Source organism: Bombina bombina, chromosome 6 (assembly GCF_027579735.1).
Source record: "Bombina bombina isolate aBomBom1 chromosome 6, aBomBom1.pri, whole genome shotgun sequence".
Classification (NCBI taxonomy): domain Eukaryota; kingdom Metazoa; phylum Chordata; class Amphibia; order Anura; family Bombinatoridae; genus Bombina; species Bombina bombina.
In genome coordinates, this window is record NC_069504.1 from 283,354,817 (window position 1) to 283,380,439 (window position 25,623).

General features: G+C 41.3%; 1 protein-coding gene across 2 annotated transcripts in view; it reads left to right on the forward strand.

The window, feature by feature from the left end:
• The window catches only part of NR2C1 (nuclear receptor subfamily 2 group C member 1), a 164,546-nt gene that overhangs the window by 94,881 nt on the left and 44,042 nt on the right, over positions 1-25,623 (forward strand). For both annotated transcript variants that reach the window (XM_053716892.1, XM_053716893.1), the window contains 2 exons: positions 20,468-20,615; positions 22,795-22,882. In XM_053716892.1, the coding sequence (XP_053572867.1) occupies positions 20,468-20,615; positions 22,795-22,882 (236 nt within the window). The remainder of the gene's footprint in view (positions 1-20,467; positions 20,616-22,794; positions 22,883-25,623) is intronic.

Sequence of the window (25,623 nt, forward strand, 5' to 3'; positions counted from 1 at the left end):
CAACACATTTTATAGTATTTCAAATGTCCCTATTGGTGGCAAGATTTTGAAGGTTTTACTAATTCAGAATAATCTGGGAAAACACCACCCTCTTGAATATGATTGTGACCTTTCTTGCTGTGTCCAGTCGGAGACCAGATGTTAATGAATTTTCTCTTGTAAGATGTATCGAGTCCACGGATTCATCCTTACTTGTGGGATATTCTCCTTCCCTACAGGAAGTGGCAGAGAGAGCACCCACAGCAGAGCTGTCTATATAGCTCCTCCCTTAGCTCCACCCCCAGTCATTCTCTCTGCCTACTTAACTGCTAGGAAGGGCAAAGAGCTGTGTGGTGACAAAAATGTTAGTTTTTTATTTCTCAAGCAAAAGTTTATTATTTTAAATGGTACCGGTGTGTACTATTTACTCTCTGGCAGAAAAGGGATGAAGATTTCTGCAAGGAGGATGATGATCTTAGCATTTTGTAACAAAGATCCACTGCTGTTCTCACAAGGGCTGAAGAGTACTGGAAAACTTCAGTTGGGAGAACGGTTTGCAGGCTAAGCTGCATTAAGGTATGTTCAGTGTATATTTTTCTAGACAGACTGTGTTAATTCTAGAAAAGTCTGGCAATATCCCCATGAGGGAAGGGTAAGCTGTATTCAGACACTTTGATAGGAATTTCAGCTTGCTTGAAGGGCTCATTAGTTACTGGTGACACTGTTAGGAAAAAACATTTTTGTTTATTCAGTGACTGATGCAATTATAACGTTTTTTGAAGGGACTAAAGGGGTCATTGTGGCTTGTTTTTGAGTTTTGTAACTCACATGGTTAATTAAGAGACCCTCTGGTGTTTCTCTGATAGGCCTCAAAACATCGAGTGAGGTGGGAGGGGCCTATTTTCGCGCCTCAGTTGCGCAGTTTCTTTTCCTCTGAGACATCTAACTGCTTCTCCTGAGGTTCCTGCTGTGTTTGAGGGCTGTAAAAGAAGTGTTTTCCCCACAAATCGTTCTGAAGGGCAGGTAGGAGCCACAGCAGAGCTGTGGCAAGGTGCTGAAAGTCTTTTTTACCAGTTTTGACGTTTTTTCAATCTGGTTTTGCCATTAAGGGGTTAATTGTTTATTTGCATAGCTGTGAAAAGTTACTAAGTCTTTAGGATGATACTGTAAAAATTTCGTTAAGTTTACTGCTTTTTTACACTGTTTTGCAGAATTTGTGCAGCTTTTTTTTTCTCTTAAAGGCACAGTACCGTTTTATTTCTAAGTGTTATTTACTTTGATTACAGTGTTTTCCAAGCTTGCTTGTTACATTACTAGCCTGTTTAACATGTCTGACACCAAGGAAAATCCTTGTTCAATATGTTTGGAAGCCATTGTGGAACCCCCTCTTAGAATGTGTCCCAATTGTACTGATATGTCTATAAAGAACATATATTAGCACTTAAAAATAGAGCAATAGATGATTCTCAATCAGAAGTAAATGAGGGTTCGCCATCTAGCTCTCCCCAAGTGTCACAACCAGTAACGCCCGCACAAGTGACGCCAAGTACCTCATGGCCACAGTTTAAATACAACCCTCACAGAGGTTTTATCTAAACTGCCTGGTTTACAAGGAAAGCGGGACAGCTCTGGGTTTAGGAAAAATGCTGAGCCGTCTGACGCTTTAGTAGCCGTATCTGATATGCCCTCACAATGCTCTGAAGTAGGGGTGAGGGATTTGTTATCTGAGGGAGAAATTTCTGATTCAGGAAATACGCTTCCTCAGACAGATTCTGATATGACGGCCTTTAAATTTAAGCTTGAACACCTCCGCTTATTGCTCAGGGAGGAATTAGCGACTCTAGATGATTGTGACCCTATAGTGGTTCCAGAGAAATTGTGTAAAATGGATAAATACTTAGAGGTTCCTGTTTACACTGATGTTTTTCCAGTCTCTAAGAGGATTGTGAATATTATTACTAAGGAGTGGGATAGACCAGGTATTCCGTTCTCTCCCCCTCCTGTTTTTAAGAAAATGTTCCCCATATCTGACACCATGCGGGACTCGTGGCAGACAGTTCTTAAGGTGGAGGGAGCTATTTCTACTCTAAGCGTACAACTATACCTATCGAAGACAGTTGTGCTTTCAAAGATCCTATGGATAAAAAATTTGAGGGTCTCCTAAAGAAAATTTTTGTTCATCAGGGTTTTTCTCTCCAACCTATTGCGTGCATTGTTCCTGTAACTACTGCAGCTGCTTTCTGGTTTGAGGCTCTAGAAGAGGCTCTTCAGATGGAGACTCCATTAGAGGAGATTATGGACAGAATCAAGGCCCTTAAGTTGGCTAATTCTTTTATTACAGATGCCGCATTTCAACTGGCTAAATTAGCTGCAAAGAATTCAGGTTTTTCCATTTTAGCACGCAGGGCATTATGGCTTAGGTCCTGGTCTGCTGATGTGTCATCTAAATCTAAACTTTTGAACATCCCTTTCAAAGGAAAGACCCTATTCGGGCCTGAACTGAAAGAGATTATTTCAGACATCACTGGAGGGAAAGGTCATGCCCTTCCTCAGGATAGATGAAATAAGATGAAGACCAAACAAAATAATTTTCGTTCCTTTCGGAACTTTAAGAGTGGTTCCGTTTTAGCTTCCTCTGCTGCAAAGCAAGAGGGGAATTTTGCCCAATCCAAGTCAGTCTGGAGACCTAACCAGGCTTGGAACAAGGGTAAACAGGCCAAGAAGCCTGCAGCTGCCTCTAAGACAGCATGAACGGGTAGCCCCCGATCCGGGACCGGATCTAGTAGGGGGCAGACTCTCTCTCTTCGCTCAGGCTTGGGCAAGAGATGTTCACGATCCCTGGGCTTTAGAAATTGTGTCCCAGGGATATCTTCTGGAATTCAAAGACTCTCTTCCAAGGGGGAGATTTCATATTTCTCGATTGTCTGTAAACCAGACAAAGAGAGAGGCATTCTTACGCTGTGTAGAAGATCTACATACCATGGGGGTGATCCGCCCAGTCCCAAAAGAGGAACAGGGGCTAGGGTTCTACTCAAACCTGTTTGTGGTTCCCAAAAAAGAGGGAACTTTCAGACCAATCTTGGATCTCAAAATTCTAAACAAGTTCATCAAAGTTCCATCATTCAAGATGGAGACCATTCAGACTATTCTGCCTCTGATCCAGGAGGGTCAATATATGACTACCGTGGACTTAAAGGATGCGTATCTACACATCCCTATTCACAGAAATCATCAATTTCTCAGATTTGCCTTTCTAAGCAGGCATTACCAGTTTATGGCTCTTCCCTTCGGGTTGGCCACGGCTCCAAGAATTTTCACAAAGGTGCTAGGTTCCCTTCTGGCGGTTCTACGACCTCGGGGCATATCAGTGGCGCCTTATCTAGACGACATCTTAATTCAGGCGTCGACTTTTCAGCTAGCCAAGTCTCACATGGACATTGTGTTGGCTTTTCTGAGATCTCACGGGTGGAAGGTGAACATAAAAAAGAGTTCTCTCTTCCCTCTTACAAGAGTTTCCTTTCTAGGGACTCTGATAGATTCGGTAGAAATGAAAATATTTCTGACGGAGGTCAGAAAATCAAAACTCTTAACCACTTGCCGAACTCTTCATTCCATTCCTCGGCCATCAGTGGCTCAGTGTATGGAGGTAATCTGACTCATGGTAGCGGCAATGGACATAGTTCCTTTTGCCTGCCTACACCTCAGACCACTGCAACTATGCATGCTCAAACAGTGGAATAAGGGTTATGCAGATTTATCTCCTCAACTGCATCTGGACCAGGAGACCAGAGATTCTCTTCTCTGGTGGTTGTCTCAGGACCATTTGTCTCAGGGAATGTACTTCCACAGGCCAGAGTGGCTCATTGTAACGACAGATGCCAGCCTGCTAGGCTGGGGTGCAGTCTGGAACTCCCTGAAAGCACAGGGCTTATGGTCTCGGGAGGAATCTCTTCTTCCGATAAACATTCTAGAACTGAGAGCGATATTCAAGACGCTTCAGGCGTGGCCTCAGCTTGCTGCAGCCAAATTCATCAGGTTTCAGTCGGACAACATCACGACTGTAGCTTATATCAATCATCAAGGAGGAACAAGGAGTTCTCTAGCGATGATGGAGGTAATTAAAATAATCCGATGGGCAGAGGATCACTCTTTCCATCTGTCAGCAATCCACATCCCAGGAGTAGAGAACTGGGAGGCGGATTTTCTAAGTCGTCAGACTTTTCATCCGGGGGAGTGGGAACTCCATCCGGAGGTATTTGCTCAGCTGATTCAGCTATGGGGCACATCAGAAAGGATCTGATGGCGTCTCGTCAGAATGCCAAACTTCCTCGTTATGGGTCCAGGTCCCGGGATCCCAAGGCGGTACTGCTCTAGCAGTGCCTTGGTCCTTCAATCTGGCCTACGTATTTCCACCGTTTCCTCTCCTCCCACAACTGGTTGCCAGAATCAAGCAGGAGAGAGCTTTGGTGATTCTGATAGCACCTACGTGGCCACGCAGGACTTGGTATGCAGACCTAGTGGGCATGTCCTCGGTTCCACCGTGGACCCTGCCAATGAGGCGGGACCTTCTAATCCAAGGTCCGTTCACGCTTCCAAATCTAGTTTCTCTGCGTCTGACTGCTTGGAGATTGAACACCTGATTCTATCAAAGCGTGGGTTCTCTGAGTCGGTCATTGATACCCTGATTCAGGCTAGAAAACCTGTCACCAGGAAGATCTATCATAAGATTTGGCGCAAATATCTTTATTGGTGTGAATCCAAAGGTTACTCGTGGAGTAAGATTAGGATTCCTAGAATATTGTCTTTTCTCCAAGAAGGTTTGGAGAAGGGATTATCAGATAATTCTCTAAAAGGGCAAATATCTGCTTTGTCTATTCTACTACACAAACGTCTGGCAGATGTCCCAGACGTTCAAGCTTTTAGTCAAGCTTTGGTCAGAATTAAGACTGTATTTAGGCCTGTTGCTCCGCCTTGGAGCCTAGACTTAGTTCTTAAAGTTCTTCAAGGGGTTCCGTTTGAACCTATGCATTCCATAGATATTAAACTTCTATTTTGGAAAGTTTTGTTTTTAGTTGCTATCTCTTCGGTTCAAAGAATTTCTGAGCTATCTGCTTTACAGTGTGATTCCCCTTATCTTATTTTCCATGCAGATAAGGTGGTTTTGCGTACCAAACCTGGGTTTCTTCCTAAGGTTGTTTCTAATAAGAATATCAATCAAGAGATTGTTGTTCCTTCACTGTATCCTAATCCTTCATCAAAGAAGGAACGTCTAAAGTACAAACCACATCGAGATTGTGCAACAAAGTTCTACTTACAAGCAACCAAAGATTTCTGTCAAACATCTTCATTGTTTGTTGTTTATTCTGGTAAGCGGAGAGGTCAAAAGGCTACGGCTACCTCTCTTTCCTTTTGGCTGAAAAGCATCATCCGTTTGGCCTATGAGACTGCTGGACAGCAGCCTCCTGAAAGAATTTCTGCTCATTCTACTAGAGCTGTGGCTTCCACATAGGCTTTTAAAAATGAGGCTTCTGTTGAACAGATTTGTAAAGCGGCGACTTGGTCTTCGCTTCATACTTTTTCCAAATTTTCCAAATTCGATACTTTTGCTTCTTCGGAGGCTATTTTTGGGAGAAAGGTTCTACAAGCAGTGGTGCCTTCCGTTTAAGGTCCCTGTCTTGTCCCTCCCTTCATCCGTGTCCTAAAGCTTTGGTATTGGTTTCCCACAAGTAAGGATGAATCTGTGGACTCGATACATCTTACAAGAGAAAACATAATTTATCTTGAATCTCGGTTCTCCTGCGCTGTTCTTACTTCACAGCTATTTTTTGATCAAAACATAATTTATGCTTACCTGATAAATTTATTTCTCTTGTGATGTATCGAGTCCACGGCCCGCCCTGTTTATTGAGACAGGCATATATATATATTTTTATTTTTAAACTTTCAGTCACCACTGCACCCTATAGTTTCTCCTTTTTCTTCCTAGCCTTCGGTCGAATGACTGGGGGGTGGAGCTAAGGGAGGAGCTATATAGACAGCTCTGCTGTGGGTGCTCTCTCTGCCACTTCCTGTAGGGAAGGAGAATATCCCACAAGTAAGGATGAATCCGTGGACTCGATACATCACAAGAGAAATAAATTTATCAGGTAAGCATAAATTATGTTTTTGCACTGCTCTAAGCAATCACTGGGGAAGATTCAGAAATATGTTTTTGTTAAAAGGACAGTTCACCCAAAAATTTTCTCACCGTTAAATTATTCCCAATGATCCATTTTATTTGCTAAATTGTTTACAAGTAGATCCTTTACTCCTATTTCAGCATTTGAAATAGCTGATTTAGCCTGTGGTATCCCCTGCTTTACTGAACATTTTTATACTGAAGTCTAGGCTGTTGATAAGCCAGCAGAAGAAATGACACTCCCAGTGGGGTACAGGATAGTTAAGTAAAAACATGTTAATTTTCCATTGTACTCTCTAAGTATTGAGCTTTGGTTTTCCAGACAAATTTAAGATAAGGAAGCAAGTGTGTGTACACCAAGCGATAACATAATGAGATCTGTTATTACTTTAAAGGGACACTGAACCAAAAATGTTTCTTTTGTGATTCCGATAGAGCATGCAATTTTAAGCAACTTTCTAATTTACTCCCATTATTAATTTTTCTTTGTTCTCTTGCTATCTTTATTTGAAAAAGAAGGCATCTAAGCTTTTTTTCTTGGTTCAGAACTCTGGACAGCACTTTTTTTATTGGTGGATGAATTTTACCACCAATCAGCAAGGACAACCAAGATTGTTCACCAAAAATGGGCCGGCATCTAAACTTACATTCTTGCATTTCAAATAAAAATACCAAGAGAATAAAGAAAATTTGATAATAGGAGTAAATTAGAAAGTTGCTTAAAATTGCATGCTCTATCTGAATCGCGAAAGAAATAATTTGGTTCAGTGTCCCTTTAAGTTCAACCCATTGTAATAGGCCGTGGTTTAAAAGCACAAAACCAGCTACTTCATATACACAAATAAACCTGAAAATGCAATTTCTCATTTTATACTCTGCAGTCCTTAAAAATACATTAATAGAAAAGGAATTTTACAGTGTACGGTCCCTTTACATGTTCTAATGCTACCTTCACTAATAGATTACATTTATGTTTTACAGCATGTTTTTTTATTCCATTAAAATTTAAAGGGATAGGGTAGTCAAAATTAAAGTTGGGTAATTCAGATAGAGCATGCTATTTCTTTTACAAGATATGACGAGTCCACGGATTTCATCCTTACTTATGGGATATCGCCTCCTGGTCAGCAGGAGGAGGCAAAGAGCACCACAGCAGAGCTGTATACATAGCTCCTCCCTTCCCTCCCACTCCACTCATTCTTTTTGCCTGTGTTAGTGATAGGAAGAGGCAGAGTGATGTGTTAGTTTTAGTTTCTTCAATTACTGTTCCACTGTTTTTATTAAGATAACAATGGGAACTGACTGGGGAATTTGAAATGCACAGGAACTCTCTTCGTTGATAGTTGTCGCCGGATAATCTGTCCCAAGGGACATGGTTCCGCAGACCCTCATGGGTGATAGTGACAACGGACACCAGCCTATTAGGATGGGGTGCAGTCTGGAATTCCCTGATGGCTCAGGGGGTGTGGGCTCGGTCGGAGTCTCTTCTTCCCATCAACATTCTGGAGTTGAGAGCAATATTCAATGCAATTCAGGCTTTGGCCGAATTCATTAGATTCCAGTTGGACAACATCACGACTATGGCTTACATTAATCATTAGGGAGGAACAAGGAGTTCCTTAGCGATGACAGAAGTATCCAAGATAATTCGGTGGGCGGAGGCTCACTCTTGTTATCTGTCAGCAATCTACATCCCAGGAGTGGACAACTGGGTAGCGGATTTTTTGAACAGACAGACGTTTCTTCCGGGGGAATGGGAACTCCACCCGGAGGTCTTTGCCATCCTGATTCTCAGATGGAGCAGACCGGAACTGGATCTTATGACATCTCGTCAGAATGCCTAGATCCCGAGATATGGATCCAGGTCAGGGATCCTCAGGCCGAACTGATAGATGCCTTGACAGTGCCTTGGTCGTTCAACCTAGCTTGTGTGTTTCCGCTGTTTGCTCTCCTGCCCCGGTGATGCTTGAGCCAATCAGGAGAGGGCTTCGGTGTTTCTCATCGCTCCTGCGTGGCCTCGCAGGACTTGGTATGCCGATCTAGTGGACATGTCCTCTCTGCCGCCGTGGAAGCTTCCATTGAGGCAGGACCTTCTAATTCAGTGACCCTTCCATTATCCAAATCTAATTTCTCTGCAGCTGAATGCTTGGAGATTTAACGCTTGATTTTCTCTAAGCGAGGGTTCTCTGATTCGGTCATTGATACCTTGATCCAGGCACGTAAGCCTGTTACTAGAAAGATTTACCATAAGATATGGCGTAAATATCTTTATTGGTGCGAATCCAAGGGCTACTCATGGAGTAAGATTAGGATTCCTAGGATTTTATCCTTTCTCCAAGATGGATTGGAGAAAAGATTATCAGCTAGTTCCTTAAAGGGACAGTTCTCTGCTTTATCTCTTTTGCTACACAAACGTCTGGCAGATATTCCAGATGTTCAATCCTTTTGTCAGGCTCTGACTAGTATCAGGCCTGGGTTTAGACCTATTGCTCCTCCTTGGAGTTTGATTTTAGTTCTTAAGGTTCTTCAAGGGGTTCTGCTTGAACCTATGCATTCCATGGATATTAAATTGTTATCTTGGAAAGTTTTATTTTTGGTTGCTACTTCTTCTGCTCGCAGAGTTTCTGAGCTTTCAGCATTACAATGTGATTCTCTTTACCTTATTTTTCATTCCGATAAGGTAGTGTTACGTGCAAACCTGGTTTTCTTCCTAAGGTTGTTTCCAACAAGAATATTAATCAGGACATTATTGTTTCTTCATTGTCCTAATCCTTCTTCTAAAAAGGAGCGTCTGTTACATAACTTGGACATGGTCCGTGCCCTGAAGTTTTACTTGCAGATGACTAAAGAATTTCGTCCATCATCTTCATTATTTGTTGTTTTTTTCTGGAAAAGTAGGGGCCAGAAAGCTACGGCTACCTCTTTCTTTTTGGCTGAAGAGTATCATCCGTTTTGCATATGAGACTGCTGGACAGCAGCCTCCTGAAAGAATTACGGATCATTCTACTAGGACTGTGGCTTCCTCTTGGGCATTTTAACAATGATGCTTCTGTTGAACAGATTTGCGAGACTGCAACTTGGTCGTCTCTTCACATTTTTTCCAAATTTTATACTTTTGCCTCGTCCGAGGCTGTTTTTGGGAGAAAGGTTCTTCAAGCAGTGGTGCCTTCCGTTTGGGTTCCTGTCTTGTCCCTCCCTTTCATCCGTGTCCTATAGCTTTGGTATTGTATCCCATAAGTAAGGATAAAATCCGTGGACTCGTCATATCTTACCTGATAAATTTTGTTTCTTTTATGATATGATGAGTCCACGGCCCACCCTGTAATTTTCTAAGACAGGTTTTTATTTTTGTTAAACTTCAGTCACCTCTGCACCTTGGCTTTTCCTTTCTCTTCCTAACTTTGTCGAATGACTGGAGTGAGAGGGAAGGGAGGAGCTATGTATACAGCTCTGCTGTGGTGCTCTTTGCCTCCTCCTGCTGACCAGGAGGCGATATCCCATAAGTAAGGATGAAATCCGTGGACTCGTCATATTGTAAAAGAAACAAATTTATCAGGTAAGCACCAATTTCCTTTTTAAGACACTTTTAAATTCACTTCTATTTTCAGATGCACTTTGTTCTCTTGGTATCCATTGTTGAAAAAGAATATGTAAATATCATACACTAGTGAAAGCTAGCATTTGTCTCTTGTGATTGGCTGACTTGATGTGTTCAGCTAGATCTTTTTTATTTTTTTTTTATTTTTTTTTAAAGAAATTTTTATTAAAATTCAATTCAGGACATACACAAGATAAGTGCCAGCAAATCAAATACAAACAATACACATCAAAATAAATTCAGAGCATATAGCTAATATGAGTCAGGAAAGCTGTAGAGTGCGTACTCAAATGGCAACTAATAAATGTAGTATATACACTGTTTGCCTGTTTAACAGTATATCTGTAAGATACCTCTTTGGGCCACTCTTGGACCTCACACTGATGTATGATATGTACAGTTATAGCCAGTAATCTTTAATAGTATTAGACCTCTCATGGGTCCTAGATGATGTATTTATTTTATTTTTTGTTGTTATTGTTAAGTATGTAGAATTCCTCTGTTACATGTTGGAGATATAGAGTAACCCCCTAGTTAAAGGATATGGCCCTTTCAAGTCGCCCAATCTGTGGAGATATATTAACTGGTAGAACAAGGGAGGAAGGGTTACAAAAAAAATAGACAGGGCGCTCCATTTTCTAACCACTTGATCCCCTATGTTAAAATAGATGCTGATATTAATAGGCCAAGTGTAAAAATTCAGACCATAACTAAATGGAAAAAGGAGATGCTAAAATGCTAGGCTATGAACTCCCTAGTACTTCGTGAAAACACAGGAAGGGGTAATCAAATGCTTAACTAGAATATGGCATCCTTATTTTAAAGAGATATGTTAGCATAAATATCCAAGCACAATGACATACTATCTTTTGATTATATCCCCTATATATCACATATGGGTATTATGGTTTAAAACATGTCTAAAGAGTATAAACATAAAAAAACATAATATATCAGGCTCTTATTCTGAGCATGGGGGAATTGCAAGCTAACTGGTGTAATCAACATTAAATGTCTATGAACAGTCCACAAACTTGTGATGCAATTAAGCGCAGGTATAGGGTTCTCTGTTGTTAAAAATTAGCCTCCGGAGTCCTTACCCAAAGGTAGCTTGTGGATGATAGCACAGAGAGGGAACTTCCCCGGGTCCCATGGAATAAAGATGCAGGGGTAGAGTACCTCAGATGGTGGCATTTTCCTTAGGCCTCTATAAAACAAAGGGTCTCCAGCCCGGGACAAACTTTTAGAGAGGGATGTAGGAACATGTGACGAGGGCAACAGATTAAGTGGGTCAGCGATCAAATCCTTGTTATTTGGCTCAATGGGAGCATCGAATAGGGCCGTTGCCAATAAGGACATTATGAGGGTGCTACCGTCCTCCAGCTGGTAAGTCCAATTCCCATGCGAGCGGTGTACAGCGATGGAGCTCACTTGGATCGATGGATAGGTAAGTAGTGTAGAATGCCATTGGTGGGGAATGTTCCTTGTATTTCCTGAGGTGGTGGTTAGTGTGGCTACATCTCCACAGGCTTCGTTCTCCACCTCAGGAGCTCTCTTGCAGGAGACCCTGAGACGGGCCACCGGCACTCTCTCTCCTCCATTGCCGCTAGAGGCAAACTGCAAAGGCCCTCCTATCTTGTTCTAGGCCCCGCGTTCAGACCCCATGTAGGCATCTCCGTTTCCTGGTGTAAGATATACTCGCTGGGGCTCCATAGTGCTGCCGCGCCTGTAATTCACTTCTGTATTGTCGCCATGTTCATCCCACGTGGGGAGCTCCGTTGTGTCCTGCCGGGTCTCAGCAAATGAGAGCAGGTAAGAATCAAGTAGGGCCTTGATCTCCGCCAGAATCAGGACCACCATCTCCACAGGGGGGTTGAGTAAATTAAAATAGGAGGAATCTGCGTTAGGTATTTGCAGCGCACTTTTGGCACTGTGCAACGACTGAGGCCCGTAGGTGCTCAGACGGGGGGGGGTTTAGTAGAGGCCGCAACCTCTCAGTAAGCTCCGGAAGATTAAGCTTGCAGAAATCTTGGGAATCTAGGTATGGAATTGAAGAGCAATTTAATCCGATTCATAATATGTGTGTCACTAGCTTAGGTGGCAGCATAAGTAGGTGATATCACACAGATAAGCCTGGAAAGCTGGAGCAGCTGTAAATCTCACGACCTGTCATGGCCGCTGCCCGGAAGTCCCCCATCTGTTCAGCTAGATCTTGATAGTGCATTGCTGCTCCTTCAGCAAAGGATATAAAGGGAATATAAAGGGAATGCAGTATATTTGATAATACAAGTAAATTGGAAAGTTGGTTAAAATGGTATATTCTATCTGAATCCGGAAAGAAAAAAATTCATGTCTCTTTAACCCCTTAATGACCGGACCATTTTTCAGTTTTCTTACCCTTAATGACAATGGCTATTTTTAAATTTCTGCAGTGTTTGTGTTTAGCTGTAATTTTCCTCTTACTCATTTACTGTACCCACACATATTATATACCGTTTTTCTCGCCATTAAATGGACTTTCTAAAGATACAATTTTTTTCATCATATCTTATAATTTAATATAAAAAATATATAAAATATGAGGAAAAAATGGAAAAAAACACACTTTTTCTAACTTTGACCTCCAAAATCTGTTACACATCTACAACCACCAAAAAACACCCATGCTAAATAGTTTCTAAATTTTGTCCTGAGTTTAGAAATACCCAATGGTTACATGTTGTTTGCTTTTTTTGCAAGTTATAGGGCAATAAGTACAAGTAGAACTTTGCTATTTCCAAACCACTTTTTTTCAAAATTAGCGCTAGTTACATTGGAACACTGATATCTGCCCGGAATCCCTGAATATCCCTTGACATGTATATATTTTTTTTTAGAAGACAACCCAAAGTATTGATTTATGCCCATTTTGGTATATTTCATGCCACCATTTCACTGCCAAATGCGAGCAAATAAAAAAAAATTGTTAACTTTTTCACAAATTTTGTCACAAACTTTAGGTTTCTCACTGAAATTATTTACAAACAGTTTGTGCAATTATGGCACAAATGGTTGTAAATGCTTCTCTGGGATCCCCTTTGTTCAGAAATAGCAGACATATATGGCTTTGGCGTTGCTTTTTGGTAATTAGAAGGCCGCTAAATGCAGCTGCGCACCACACGTGTATTATGCCCAGCAGTGAAGGGGTTAATTAGGGATCTTGTAGGGACCTTGAAGGGTTAATTTTAGCTTTAGTGTAGTGTAGTAGACAACCCAAAGTATTGATCTAGGCCCACCACACTTGTATTAAGCCCAGCAGCGAAGGGGTTAATTAGGTACCTTTTAGAGAGCTTGCAGGGTTAATTTTAGCTTTAGTGTAGAGATTAGCCTCCCACCTGACACATCCCACCCCCTGATCCCTCCCAGACAGCTCTCTTCCCTCCCCCACCCCACAATTGTCCCCGCCATCTTAAGTACTGGCAGAAAGTCTGCCAGTACTAAAATAAAAGGTGTTTTTTTTTTTTTTTTTTTTTTTTTTTTTAATTATTCAGCTGTGATGGACCCCTGCCTTAACCCCCAACCTCCCTGATCCCCCCCAAACACCTCTCTAACCCTCCCCACCTACCTATTTGCCACCATCTTGGGTACTGGCAGCTGTCTGCCAGTACCCAGTTTTCCCCAAAAAATAAAGTGTGTTTCTTCTGTTATGTGTGATCAGTCCACGGGTCATCATTACTTCTGGGATATAACTCCTCCCCAACAGGAAATGCAAGAGGATTCACCCAGCAGAGCTGCATATAGCTCCTCCCCTCTACGTCAGTCCCAGTCATTCTCTTGCACCCAACGACTAGATAGGATGTGTGAGAGGACTATGGTGATTATACTTAGTTTTTATGACTTCAATCAAAAGTTTGTTATTTTACAATAGCACCGGAGCGTGTTATTACTTCTCTGGCAGAGTTTGAGGAAGAATCTGCCAGAGTTTTTTACTATGATTTTAACCGGAGTTGTTAAGATCATATTGCTGTTCTCGGCCATCTGAGGGAGGTAAAGGCTTCAGATCAGGGGACAGCGGGCAGATGAATCTGCATTGAGGTATGTAGCAGTTTTTATTTTCTGAATGGAATTGATGAGAAAATCCTGCCATACCGTTAAAATGACATGTATGTATACACTTCAGTATTCTGGGGATGGTATTTCACCGGAACTACTCTGTTAAAGGTCACTAATCCTTTTAATAACTAATTATCATGTTAAACGTTTTTGCTGGAATGTAGAATCGTTTACATTGCTGAGGTACTGTGTGAATAAATATTTGGGCATTATTTTCCACTTGGCAGCCTTTTTTGCTTTTATTTGTGACAGTTTCGTTTCTCTTCACTGCTGTGTGGGAGAGGGAGGGGCCGTTTTTGGCGCTCTTTGCTACGCATCAAAAAATTCCAGTCAGTTACTTTTATATTTCCTGCATGATCCGGTTCATCTCTGACAGATCTCAGGGGTCTTCAAACTTCTTTTAAGGGAGGTAAATTCTCTCAGCAGAGCTGTGAGAATTCTTATAGTGACTGTGAATAAAAACGTTGCTTTGTATTTTTTATGTCAAATTTAATTATTGTTATTTTACTAATGGGAACAAACCTTTGCTAAAAGTTGTGTTGTTTTAAAGTTTGATGCTATAACTGTTTTTCAGTTCATTATTTCAACTGTCATTTAATCGTTTAGTACCTCTTTGAGGCACAGTACGTTTTTGCTAAAAAAGATTATAACCAAGTTGTAAGTTTTTTTGCTAGTGTGTTAAACATGTCTGACTCAGAGGAAGATATCTGTGTCATTTGTTCCAATGCCAAGGTGGAGCCCAATAGAAATTTATGTACTAACTGTATTGATGCTACTTTAAATAAAAGTCAATCTGTACAATGTGAACAAATTTCACCAAACAGCGAGGGGAGAGTTATGCCGACTAACTCGCCTCACGCGGCAGTACCTGCATCTCCCGCCCGGGAGGTGCGTGATATTATGGCGCCTAGTACATCTGGGCGGCCATTACAGATAACATTACAAGATATGGCTACTGTTATGACTGAAGTTTTGTCTAAATTACCAGAACTAAGAGGCAAGCGTGATCACTCTGGGGTGAGAACAGAGTGCGCTGACAATGCTAGGGCCATGTCTGATACTGCGTCACAGCTCGCAGAGCATGAGGACGGAGAGCTTCATTCTGTGGGTGACGGTTCTGATCCAAACAGATTGGACTCAGATATTTCAAATTTTAAATTTAAATTGGAGAACCTCCGTGTATTACTAGGGGAGGTCTTAGCAGCTCTCAACGATTGTAACACCGTTGCAATACCAGAGAAACTGTGCAGGTTGGATAAATACTTTGCGGTACCGGCGAGTACTGAAGTTTTTCCTATACCTAAGAGACTAACTGAAATTGTTACTAAGGAGTGGGATAGACCCGGTGTGCCGTTCTCACCCCCTCCAATATTTAGAAAGATGTTTCCAATAGACGCCACCACTCGGGACTTATGGCAAACGGTCCCCAAGGTGGAGGGAGCAGTTTCTACTTTAGCTAAGCGTACCACTATCCCGGTGGAGGATAGCTGTGCTTTCTCAGATCCAATGGATAAAAAATTAGAGGGTTACCTTAAGAAAATGTTTGTTCAACAAGGTTTTATATTGCAACCCCTTGCATGTATCGCGCCGATTACGGCTGCGGCAGCATTTTGGATTGAGTCGCTGGAAGAGAACCTTAGTTCATCTACGCTAGACGACATTACGGACAGGCTTAGAGTCCTTAAACTAGCTAATTCTTTCATTTCGGAGGCCGTAGTACATTTAACCAAACTTACGGCTAAGAACTCAGGATTCGCCATACAGGCACGTAGGGCGCTGTGGCTAAAATCCTGGTCAGCAGATGTTACTTCTAAGTCCAAATTACTTAATATACCTTTCAAGGGGCAGTCTTTATTTGGGCCCGGTTTGAAAGAAATTATCGCTGACATTACAGGAGGTAAGGGCCACGCCCTACCCCAAGACAAAGCCAAAGCTAAGGCTAGACAGTCTAATTTTCGTCCCTTTCGGAATTTCAAAACAGGAGCAGCATCAACCTCCACTGCACCAAAACAGGAAGGAGCTGTTGCTCGTTACAGGCAAGGCTGGAAGCCTAACCAGGCCTGGAACAAGAGCAAGCAGGCCAGGAAACCTGCTGCTGCCCCAAAGACAGCATGAATCGAGAGCCCCCGATCCGGGACCGGATCTAGTGGGGGGGCAGACTCTCTCTCTTCGCCCAGGCCTGGGCAAGAGATGTTCAGGATCCCTGGGCACTAGAGATCATATCTCAGGGATACCTTCTAGACTTCAAATTATCTCCCCCAAGAGGGAGATTTCATCTGTCAAGGTTGTCAACAAACCAGATAAAGAAAGAAGCGTTTCTACGCTGCGTACAAGATCTGTTATTAATGGGAGTGATCCATCCGGTTCCGCGGTCGGAACAAGGACAAGGGTTCTACTCAAACCTGTTTGTGGTTCCCAAAAAAGAGGGAACTTTCAGGCCAATCTTAGATTTAAAGATTCTAAACAAATTCCTAAGAGTTCCATCGTTCAAAATGGAAACTATTCGGACAATTTTACCCATGATCCAAGAGGGTCAGTACATGACCACTGTGGATTTAAAGGATGCTTACCTTCACATTCCGATCCACAAAGATCATCACCGGTATCTAAGGTTTGCCTTCTTAGACAGGCACTACCAGTTTGTAGCTCTTCCATTCGGATTGGCTACGGCTCCAAGAATCTTCACAAAGGTTCTGGGTGCCCTTCTGGCGGTACTAAGACCGCGAGGGATTTCGGTAGCTCCGTACCTAGACGACATTCTAATACAAGCTTCAAGCTTTCAAACTGCCAAGTCTCATACAGAGTTAGTTCTGGCATTTCTAAGGTCGCATGGATGGAAAGTGAACGAAAAGAAGAGTTCTCTCTTTCCTCTCACAAGAGTTCCATTCTTGGGGACTCTTATAGATTCTGTAGAAATGAAGATTTACCTGACAGAAGACAGGTTAACAAAGCTTCAAAACGCATGCCGTGTCCTTCATTCCATTCAACACCCGTCAGTAGCTCAATGCATGGAGGTGATCGGCTTGATGGTAGCGGCAATGGACATAGTACCTTTTGCACGCCTACATCTCAGACCGCTGCAATTATGCATGCTAAGTCAGTGGAATGGGGATTACTCAGATTTGTCCCCTACTCTGAATCTAAATCAAGAGACCAGAAATTCTCTTCTATGGTGGCTTTATCGGCCACACCTGTCCAGGGGGATGCCATTCAGCAGGCCAGACTGGACAATTGTAACAACAGACGCCAGCCTACTAGGTTGGGGCGCTGTCTGGAATTCTCTGAAGGCTCAGGGACTTTGGAATCAGGAGGAGAGTCTCCTGCCAATAAACATTCTGGAATTGAGAGCGGTTCTCAATGCCCTTCTGGCTTGGCCCCAGTTAACAACTCGGGGGTTCATCAGGTTTCAGTCGGACAACATCACGACTGTAGCTTACATCAACCATCAGGGAGGGACAAGAAGCTCCCTAGCAATGATGGAAGTATCAAGGATAATTCGCTGGGCAGAGTCTCACTCTTGCCACCTGTCAGCAATCCACATCCCGGGAGTGGAGAACTGGGAGGCGGATTTCTTGAGTCGCCAGACTTTTCATCCGGGGGAGTGGGAACTTCATCCGGAGGTCTTTGCCCAAATACTTCGACGTTGGGGCAAACCAGAGATAGATCTCATGGCGTCTCGCCAGAACGCCAAACTTCCTCGCTACGGGTCCAGATCCAGGGATCCGGAAGCAGTTCTGATAGATGCTTTGACAGCACCTTGGAACTTCGGGATGGCTTATGTGTTTCCACCCTTCCCGCTGCTTCCTCGATTGATTGCCAAAATCAAACAGGAGAGAGCATCAGTAATTCTAATAGCACCTGCATGGCCACGCAGGACTTGGTATGCAGATCTAGTGGACATGTCATCCTGTCCGCCTTGGTCTCTACCTCTAAGACAGGACCTTCTGATACAGGGTCCATTCAAACATCAAAATCTAACTTCTCTGAAGCTGACTGCTTGGAAATTGAACGCTTGATTTTATCAAAACGTGGTTTTTCTGAGTCGGTTATTGATACCCTGATTCAGGCTAGGAAGCCTGTTACCAGAAGGATTTACCATAAAATATGGCGGAAATACCTATACTGGTGCGAATCCAAAGGTTACTCCTGGAGTAAGGTTAGGATCGCTAGGATATTGTCTTTTCTACAAGAAGGCTTAGAAAAGGGTTTATCAGCTAGCTCATTAAAGGGACAGATTTCAGCTCTGTCCATCTTGTTACACAGGCGTCTGTCAGAAGATCCAGACGTCCAGGCCTTTTGTCAGGCTCTAGCTAGGATCAAGCCTGTGTTTAAGGCTGTTGCTCCGCCATGGAGTTTAAACTTAGTTCTTAACGTTTTACAGGGTGTTCCGTTTGAACCCCTTCATTCCATTGATATAAAATTGTTATCTTGGAAAGTTCTGTTTTTAATGGCTATTTCCTCGGCTCGAAGAGTTTCTGAGTTATCAGCCTTACATTGTGATTCCCCTTATCTGATTTTTCACTCAGACAAGGTAGTTCTGCGTACTAAACCTGGGTTCTTACCTAAGGTAGTCACTAACAGGAACATCAATCAAGAGATTGTTGTTCCATCCCTGTGTCCAAATCCTTCTTCAAAGAAGGAACGTCTTCTACACAATCTGGATGTAGTTCGTGCCCTCAAGTTCTACTTGCAGGCAACTAAAGATTTTCGCCAAACTTCTTCCCTGTTTGTCGTTTATTCTGGACAGAGGAGAGGTCAAAAAGCTTCTGCTACCTCTCTCTCTTTTTGGCTTCGTAGCATAATACGTTTAGCCTATGAGACTGCTGGACAGCAGCCTCCTGAAAGAATTACAGCCCACTCCACTAGAGCTGTGGCTTCCACTTGGGCCTTTAAGAATGAGGCCTCTGTTGAACAGATTTGCAAGGCTGCAACTTGGTCTTCGCTTCATACTTTTTCCAAATTTTACAAGTTTGACACTTTTGCTTCTTCGGAGGCTATTTTTGGGAGAAAGGTTCTTCAGGCAGTGGTTCCTTCTGTATAATGAGCCTGCCTATCCCTCCCGTCATCCGTGTACTTTTGCTTTGGTATTGGTATCCCAGAAGTAATGATGACCCGTGGACTGATCACACATAACACAATAAAACATAATTTATGCTTACCTGATAAATTCCTTTCTTCTGTTGTGTGATCAGTCCACGGCCCGCCCTGTTTTAAGGCAGGTAAATATTTTTTAAATTATACTCCAGTCACCACTTCACCCTTGGTTACTCCTTTCTCGTTGATTCTTGGTCGAATGACTGGGACTGACGTAGAGGGGAGGAGCTATATGCAGCTCTGCTGGGTGAATCCTCTTGCATTTCCTGTTGGGGAGGAGTTATATCCCAGAAGTAATGATGACCCGTGGACTGATCACACAACAGAAGAAAGGAATTTATCAGGTAAGCATAAATTATGTTTTTTTTTTATTTTTAAATGTTTGTTTTTCATTTTTTCTGTAGTGTAGCTGCCCCCCCCCAGTACCCCCACCCCCCTAACCCTACCAGATCCTATTATTATTAATTTTTTTACAGTTTGCTGCACCCCCCCTCCCTCTTAACAAAATTCATTGGTGGCAGTGTTTGCTGCGCACGCGCGCGCGCACACACACACGCACGCGCGCACGCAGGCCCCCCCTCCGCTCGCTCCCGGCATCCGGCGTGCACAATGCACTTGTAGGAACCGGATGCCGGGTAGCGATGGGCCGCCCACCCTCCTCCCTTGTAAGCTCCCACCCACCAACGAACGGCCCCATCGCTACCGGTGCAGAGAGGGCCACAGAGTGGCTCTCTCTGCATCGGATGCTTTTTAAAGGGTATTGCAGGATGCCTCAATATCGAGGCATCACTGCAATACCCTGAGAGCTGCTGGAAGCGATTGCGATCGCTTCCAGCACTCTCTTAGACAACTGACGTACCAGGTACGTCCATTGTCACTAACTGCTAGTTTTTGCAGGACGTACCTGCTACGTCAGTTGTCATTAAGGGGTTAAATGTACGTGAATGCATTTCATAAATCTTTTTTTCAATACTTATGTTTTTAAAAATGATTATATTAAAACTTATTACAGTTTCAGTGCTATCTTTTAATGCAATATTAATATTTGTATTCATTTTAATCTTTTTTTTATATCTGTTGGTGTATCCTCTCAATAAAAATAGCTCTTAAAGGGACATAAAAGTGCAAAAAAAGTCTGAAAGCTTTAGAGCATTTTATTATTGAAGTGTTGCTTGATTTACATATGTATTTAACCCCTACAAAGGTGTTACACACATAGTTAAAGTCAGATCCAAAGTAACCATTTGTTACTGAGGCCTAGCTGAACACATATGGTGAGCCAATGACAAGACATACGTGTGCAGCCAGCAATCACCAGCTATCTCCCAATAGTGCCCTGCTGCTTCTAAACCATGAAAGTATTATTTTGACTTTATTGTCGCTTTTTAATAACAAATCCACATTCATGTTTTCATTAAGTGGGATCATAAAATATAAGAAATGTGGTGCTTTAATTAGCTGTAAGCATTGAGGAGGTGATTATGCCTAAAGTTAATGCCATTGTTTTTCCTTACCCTTTGCTATAGCTGTGCAGTGTGAGCGAAAACCTATTGAAGTCTCCCGAGAAAAATCCTCAAATTGTGCTGCATCCACTGAAAAAATCTACATTCGCAAGGACTTACGCAGTCCACTTGCTGCAACAACCACATTTGTGACAGAGAACAAAACTGCAAGGTATGTTAATCCTGTATATAAATTATACTCCAGGTATGAAACCAAACAAAACTATTGAACATTTCTGAATAGGAAGATGAGACAGTTGCTATGCAGTAGAGTAGAGAACTAAACGCACTTTAAGATAGATGTAGATTTTAATGATTTTATTTTTTCATTTTTCTGGAATGGATATTTTTGATACATTTTTTCAAAGCCTGCCAGGTGATACAACAGCAAAACTCACAACATGGCTGTATATAGTTCATCATAATGATGAGTTAAAACTATTAGGCATTGTATACTTCACTCAGAGTATATCACTTTAATCTTGCTATACTATCAATTCATTAATCTAATCAGTGACTTTATCATATATATTATTTCTGAAGCAAACCGTTGGACTTATTTTTCTTTTTCTTTATAATTTTCCTTCAAAGCTTTTTATGTTACAGTGCTGTTTAAAAAGTAGCCCCTATTATAATACAAATAGTACAGTGGAAAGCTTAAAGTGAATGTTAATTTTTATAGTATTGATTGCACATATGGATTCCTTGAGTGTATATTTGCTAAACCGCCACTTTTTAAAAAAACAAACAAAAAAAACAACAATATTATTGATCTATTTTGATCACCAATTTTCGTCCGTTTTCAAGCACAGCTCCTCCCATCCGCAACTTCCTTATTTTCCTCCCTGTTACATAGGGAGTGGTCCCACCCTCTGTTTACTACTTCTGAAAGCTCGTTCACGTCTAGTAGAACAACTGCGCATGCGTTCCACGGCATTAAATTGTTGCCAAGTAACAATAACATTCGATCGTTTATATAATAATTTAAATAGAACTATTGACAATAATCATATTTTCGTTCAATATGCATCTCTATTATATTGCCATGTTTAAAATACGTTACCGAAATCATATACAGTATTTATTTACATTGGCGCTGAGAAGGTCGCTACTTACCTGGCTGCAGGACGATTGGTGAATATTTTGCAAAGACCGTAAATTATGCTACAGCGCATGTGCGAAGCGTAAACACGCGTCTGAGTTGAATAGAAGAGTAGCGGTCTAACGCAGGAGCAAAAGGAACGCGTGACGTATGGAAAAGGGGTTTGGTCCCCTCTGGGGGGATTCAATGATTGGGAGACCAGATTTAGCTTGATCTGTCACTCAGAAATCTAAGATGGCAGGCGGAGGATTAGTACTTCGAGCGCACGTCTAGTAAGTTAAAAAACAAGCTAAAAAAAAAATATAAAAGGATGAATTAAAGTATCGATTTTTTTTTAAAATGATGGTTACTGCAGTGTTAACGGGACAGTGTGACTTTACATTCACTTTAACTTGGAATATAGTTTAAGGTTTTTCCCCTTGAAAATAAAGATTTAAAGACTTGGTTTCTGAAAGAATCCAGTAGTTCAGAAAAGACGTTGCTCATATTTCTGAGACATGCTGAAATAAAACGCATTTCTAAAGAACAGCGGAGGATTATAATTTCTGACAATCTATAAATGATGATGATGCATAGCAGAACATATAAGAGATATAAGGATCAAAATTGAAACATGCATTTATTTTAGTAAAAGCTATTGCTGTTTCAGCAGGATATGTAAATATATACTATGTGCATGCCCTGTGCACCAGCATTTAGACACCATGCTGCTCTGTTGTTGATGGATTAATTGGCACAGATTAAGAATTCGCTGACATGGAGCACGCCACGATTTGCTATCTGTACTGGGGCAGTTTATGAATGAGGGTGCATGGGGCATCTGCAGCATATTTGTATATACCACTGAAACAATAACTTTTACTAGATGCGTTTTTTTGCGCCTACAAGTATGTTGTGAAAATAGTTTCTATTCATAATTGAAATGCAGTCATGCAAATTTAAATTTTGACTGTTATGCCACTTAAACTAAATAGCCCTCTTTTTTAATGTTTTATGTCATCCTTCTCTAAAGATCTCCATTCTTTAGTGAAAATACTTCATAGAACTGCAGAGAAATTGGTGATAATTGAGAGAATGAGGATGCTTATTGTGTATGAGAGTATGTTAATGTCCTGATTTGTCTTTTTCATGTATTTTTGATAATGATGTGGCGTGCTCAGCATTATATTTGCATACATTTCTGTTAACTGAGCATGAATATTCTTTGTTTGCTTTTAATGATCTGCTGTTTTCTACTTTGTTTAAATAGGCCTTCCAGTTTACTGGATTCAGGAATGTTAGTGAATATTCAAGCACCTACAATTAAAAGTGAGCCATTGCTCATAGCCCATGATAAGGTACTTTTGCTATTTTACCCAACTTTTTTTCAGTTTTGGAAATTAGATATGTGAACCACTGACATTTTTTTTCTTCTCTTTCTGACAATTAGTTTTGTTTTTATACAAAGATGTGCATGTTTAAACACAAACATTTACCAGAAAAAAATGAGCACAATGCTTTTTAGGGTTTTTGAAAGCTACTGTCTACCAACAGAATCCCCCTTTATAAATGTGATATATTTATTTTGTAAACTTGCTATCCTGCATCCTAGGAGGCCTTTATGATGTTTACCTACATTTTTACAGTTTAGAGATTGTCTTTGCTGCTCACTGCCATTTGTCAGAAATGCACTAAAATATGAACTTCTCTTATTGACAACATCAAACCAAGGTTGTACTGACAAACTGTAGAAATCTGTAGCTCTGGTCTTCTTGTGCTGTGGGATATCCTGTATTCTGGATAAAACTTCTCTGACCTAAGGCATGGACACTGGAAACTGTCAGGCTAAAGTATTTTATTTGGCCTTCCAGTTCTCCAAACTAAATAGTGTGTCTGTCTGAACCAGAGAGGATTTGTTTTTACTCAGTTGAGGTTATAACGGTGATATTCTTCTTTAAAGGGACAGTCTACACCAGAATTTGTATTGTTTAAATAAAAAGATAATCCCTTTATTACCCTTTCCCCAGTTTGCATAACCAACACAGTTATATTAATACACTTTTTACCTCTGTAATTACCTTGTATCTAAGCCTCTGCAGACTGCCCCCTTATTTCAGTTCTTTTGACAGACTTGCATTTTAGCCAACCAGTGCTGACTCATAGGTAACTTTATAGGTGTGAGCATAGTGTTATCTATATGGTACACATGAACTAAGCCCTCTAGTTGTGAAAAAATTTCAAACTGTATTCAGATAAGAGGCAGCCTTCAATGGCTAAGAATTTAATATATGAGCCTACCTAGGTTTAGCTTTCAACTAAGAATTCCAATAGAACAAAGCAAAATTTATAATAGTAAATTGGAAATTTGTTTAAAATTAAATGCCGTTTCTGAATCATGAAAGTTTATTTTTGACTAGACTGTTCCTTTAACCCCTTAACCCTTTGAGTGCTAAGCACTTTCCCACCTGGGTGCTAAGCTTTTTCTCTTGTTAAGTGTATCCAGTCCACGGATCATCCATTACTTATGGGATATTAACTCCTCCCCAACAGGAAGTGCAAGAGGATTCACCCAGCAGAGCTGCTACATAGCTCCTCCCCTAACTGCCATTACCAGTCATTCTCTTGCACCCAACGAATAGATAGGATGTGTGAGAGGACTTTGGTGATTATACTTAGTTTCATACCTTCAATCAAAAGTTTGTTATTTTATAATAGCACCGGAGTGTGTTATTCCTTCTCTGGTAGAATTTGAAGAAGAATCTACCTGAGTTTTTCTATGATTTTAGCCGGAGTAGTTAAGATCATATTGCTGTTTCTCGGCCATCTGAGGAGAGGTAAACTTCAGATCAGGGGACAGCGGGCAGATTAATCTGCAAAGAGGTATGTAGCAGCTTATTATTTTCTGACAATGGAATTGATGAGAAAATTCTACCATACCGATATAATGTAAACTCAGCCTTAAATGCAGTAGCAGCAACTGGTATCAGGCTGTCATGTATGTATATTTTACACTTCAGTATTCTGGGGAATGGCACTTCACTGGAATTATACTGTATGCATAAAACTTTAGCCTAATTTGCAGGGACTAGCAACAGGCTTTTTAATAACACTCAATTTATTAATGTTAAACGTTTTTTGCTGGCATGTAAAATCGTTTAATTTTCTGAGGTACTGGGTGAAAAAATGTTTTGGGCACTATTTTTTTCCACTTGGCAGTCGTTTTATTTAATTTATGACAGTTTACTGATCTCTCTCACTGTTATGTGTGAGGGGGAGGGGCCTTTTTTGGTGCTTTTGCTATGCATCAAAAAAATTCAGTCAGAAGTTTATTGTCTTCCCTGCATGATCCGGTTCATCTCTACAGAACTCAGGGGTCTTCAAAACTTGTTTTGAGGGAGGTAATCACTCACAGCAGAGCTGTGAGATTGTAGTTGACTGTGATAAAAAAAACAAAAAACGTTTATTTCTGTATTTTTTTTTTCTGCTATCAGGGTTAGTTATCCTTTGCTAATGGGAGCAATCCTTTGCTAAAATTGTGTTTTTTACAAAGATTTGATGCTATAACTTTTCAGTTTATTAATTTTCAACTGTCATAACTTTTTCTGTGCTTCTTATAGGCACAGTACGTTTTCATATTATAGTAAATTACTTGAAAAGTATTTCCAAGTTGCTAGTTTATTTGCTAGTGTGTTAAACATGTCTGATTCAGAGGAAGATATCTGTGCTATATGTGCTAAAGCCAAAGTGGAGCCCAATAGAAATTTATGTACTAACTGTATTGATGCTACTTTAAATAAAAGTCAATCTGTACAAATTGAACATATTTCACCAAACAACGAGGGGAGAGTTATGCCGACTAACTCGCCTCACGTGTCAGTACCTGCATCTCCCGCTCGGGAGGTGCGTGATATTGTAGCGCCGAGTACATCTGGGCGGCCATTACAAATCACATTACAGGATATGGCTACTGTTATGACTGAAGTTTTGGCTAAATTAACAGAACTAAGAGGTAAGCGTGATCACTCTGGGGTGAGAACAGAGTGCGCTGATAATATTAGGGCCATGTCAGACACTGCGTCACAATTTGCAGAACATGAGG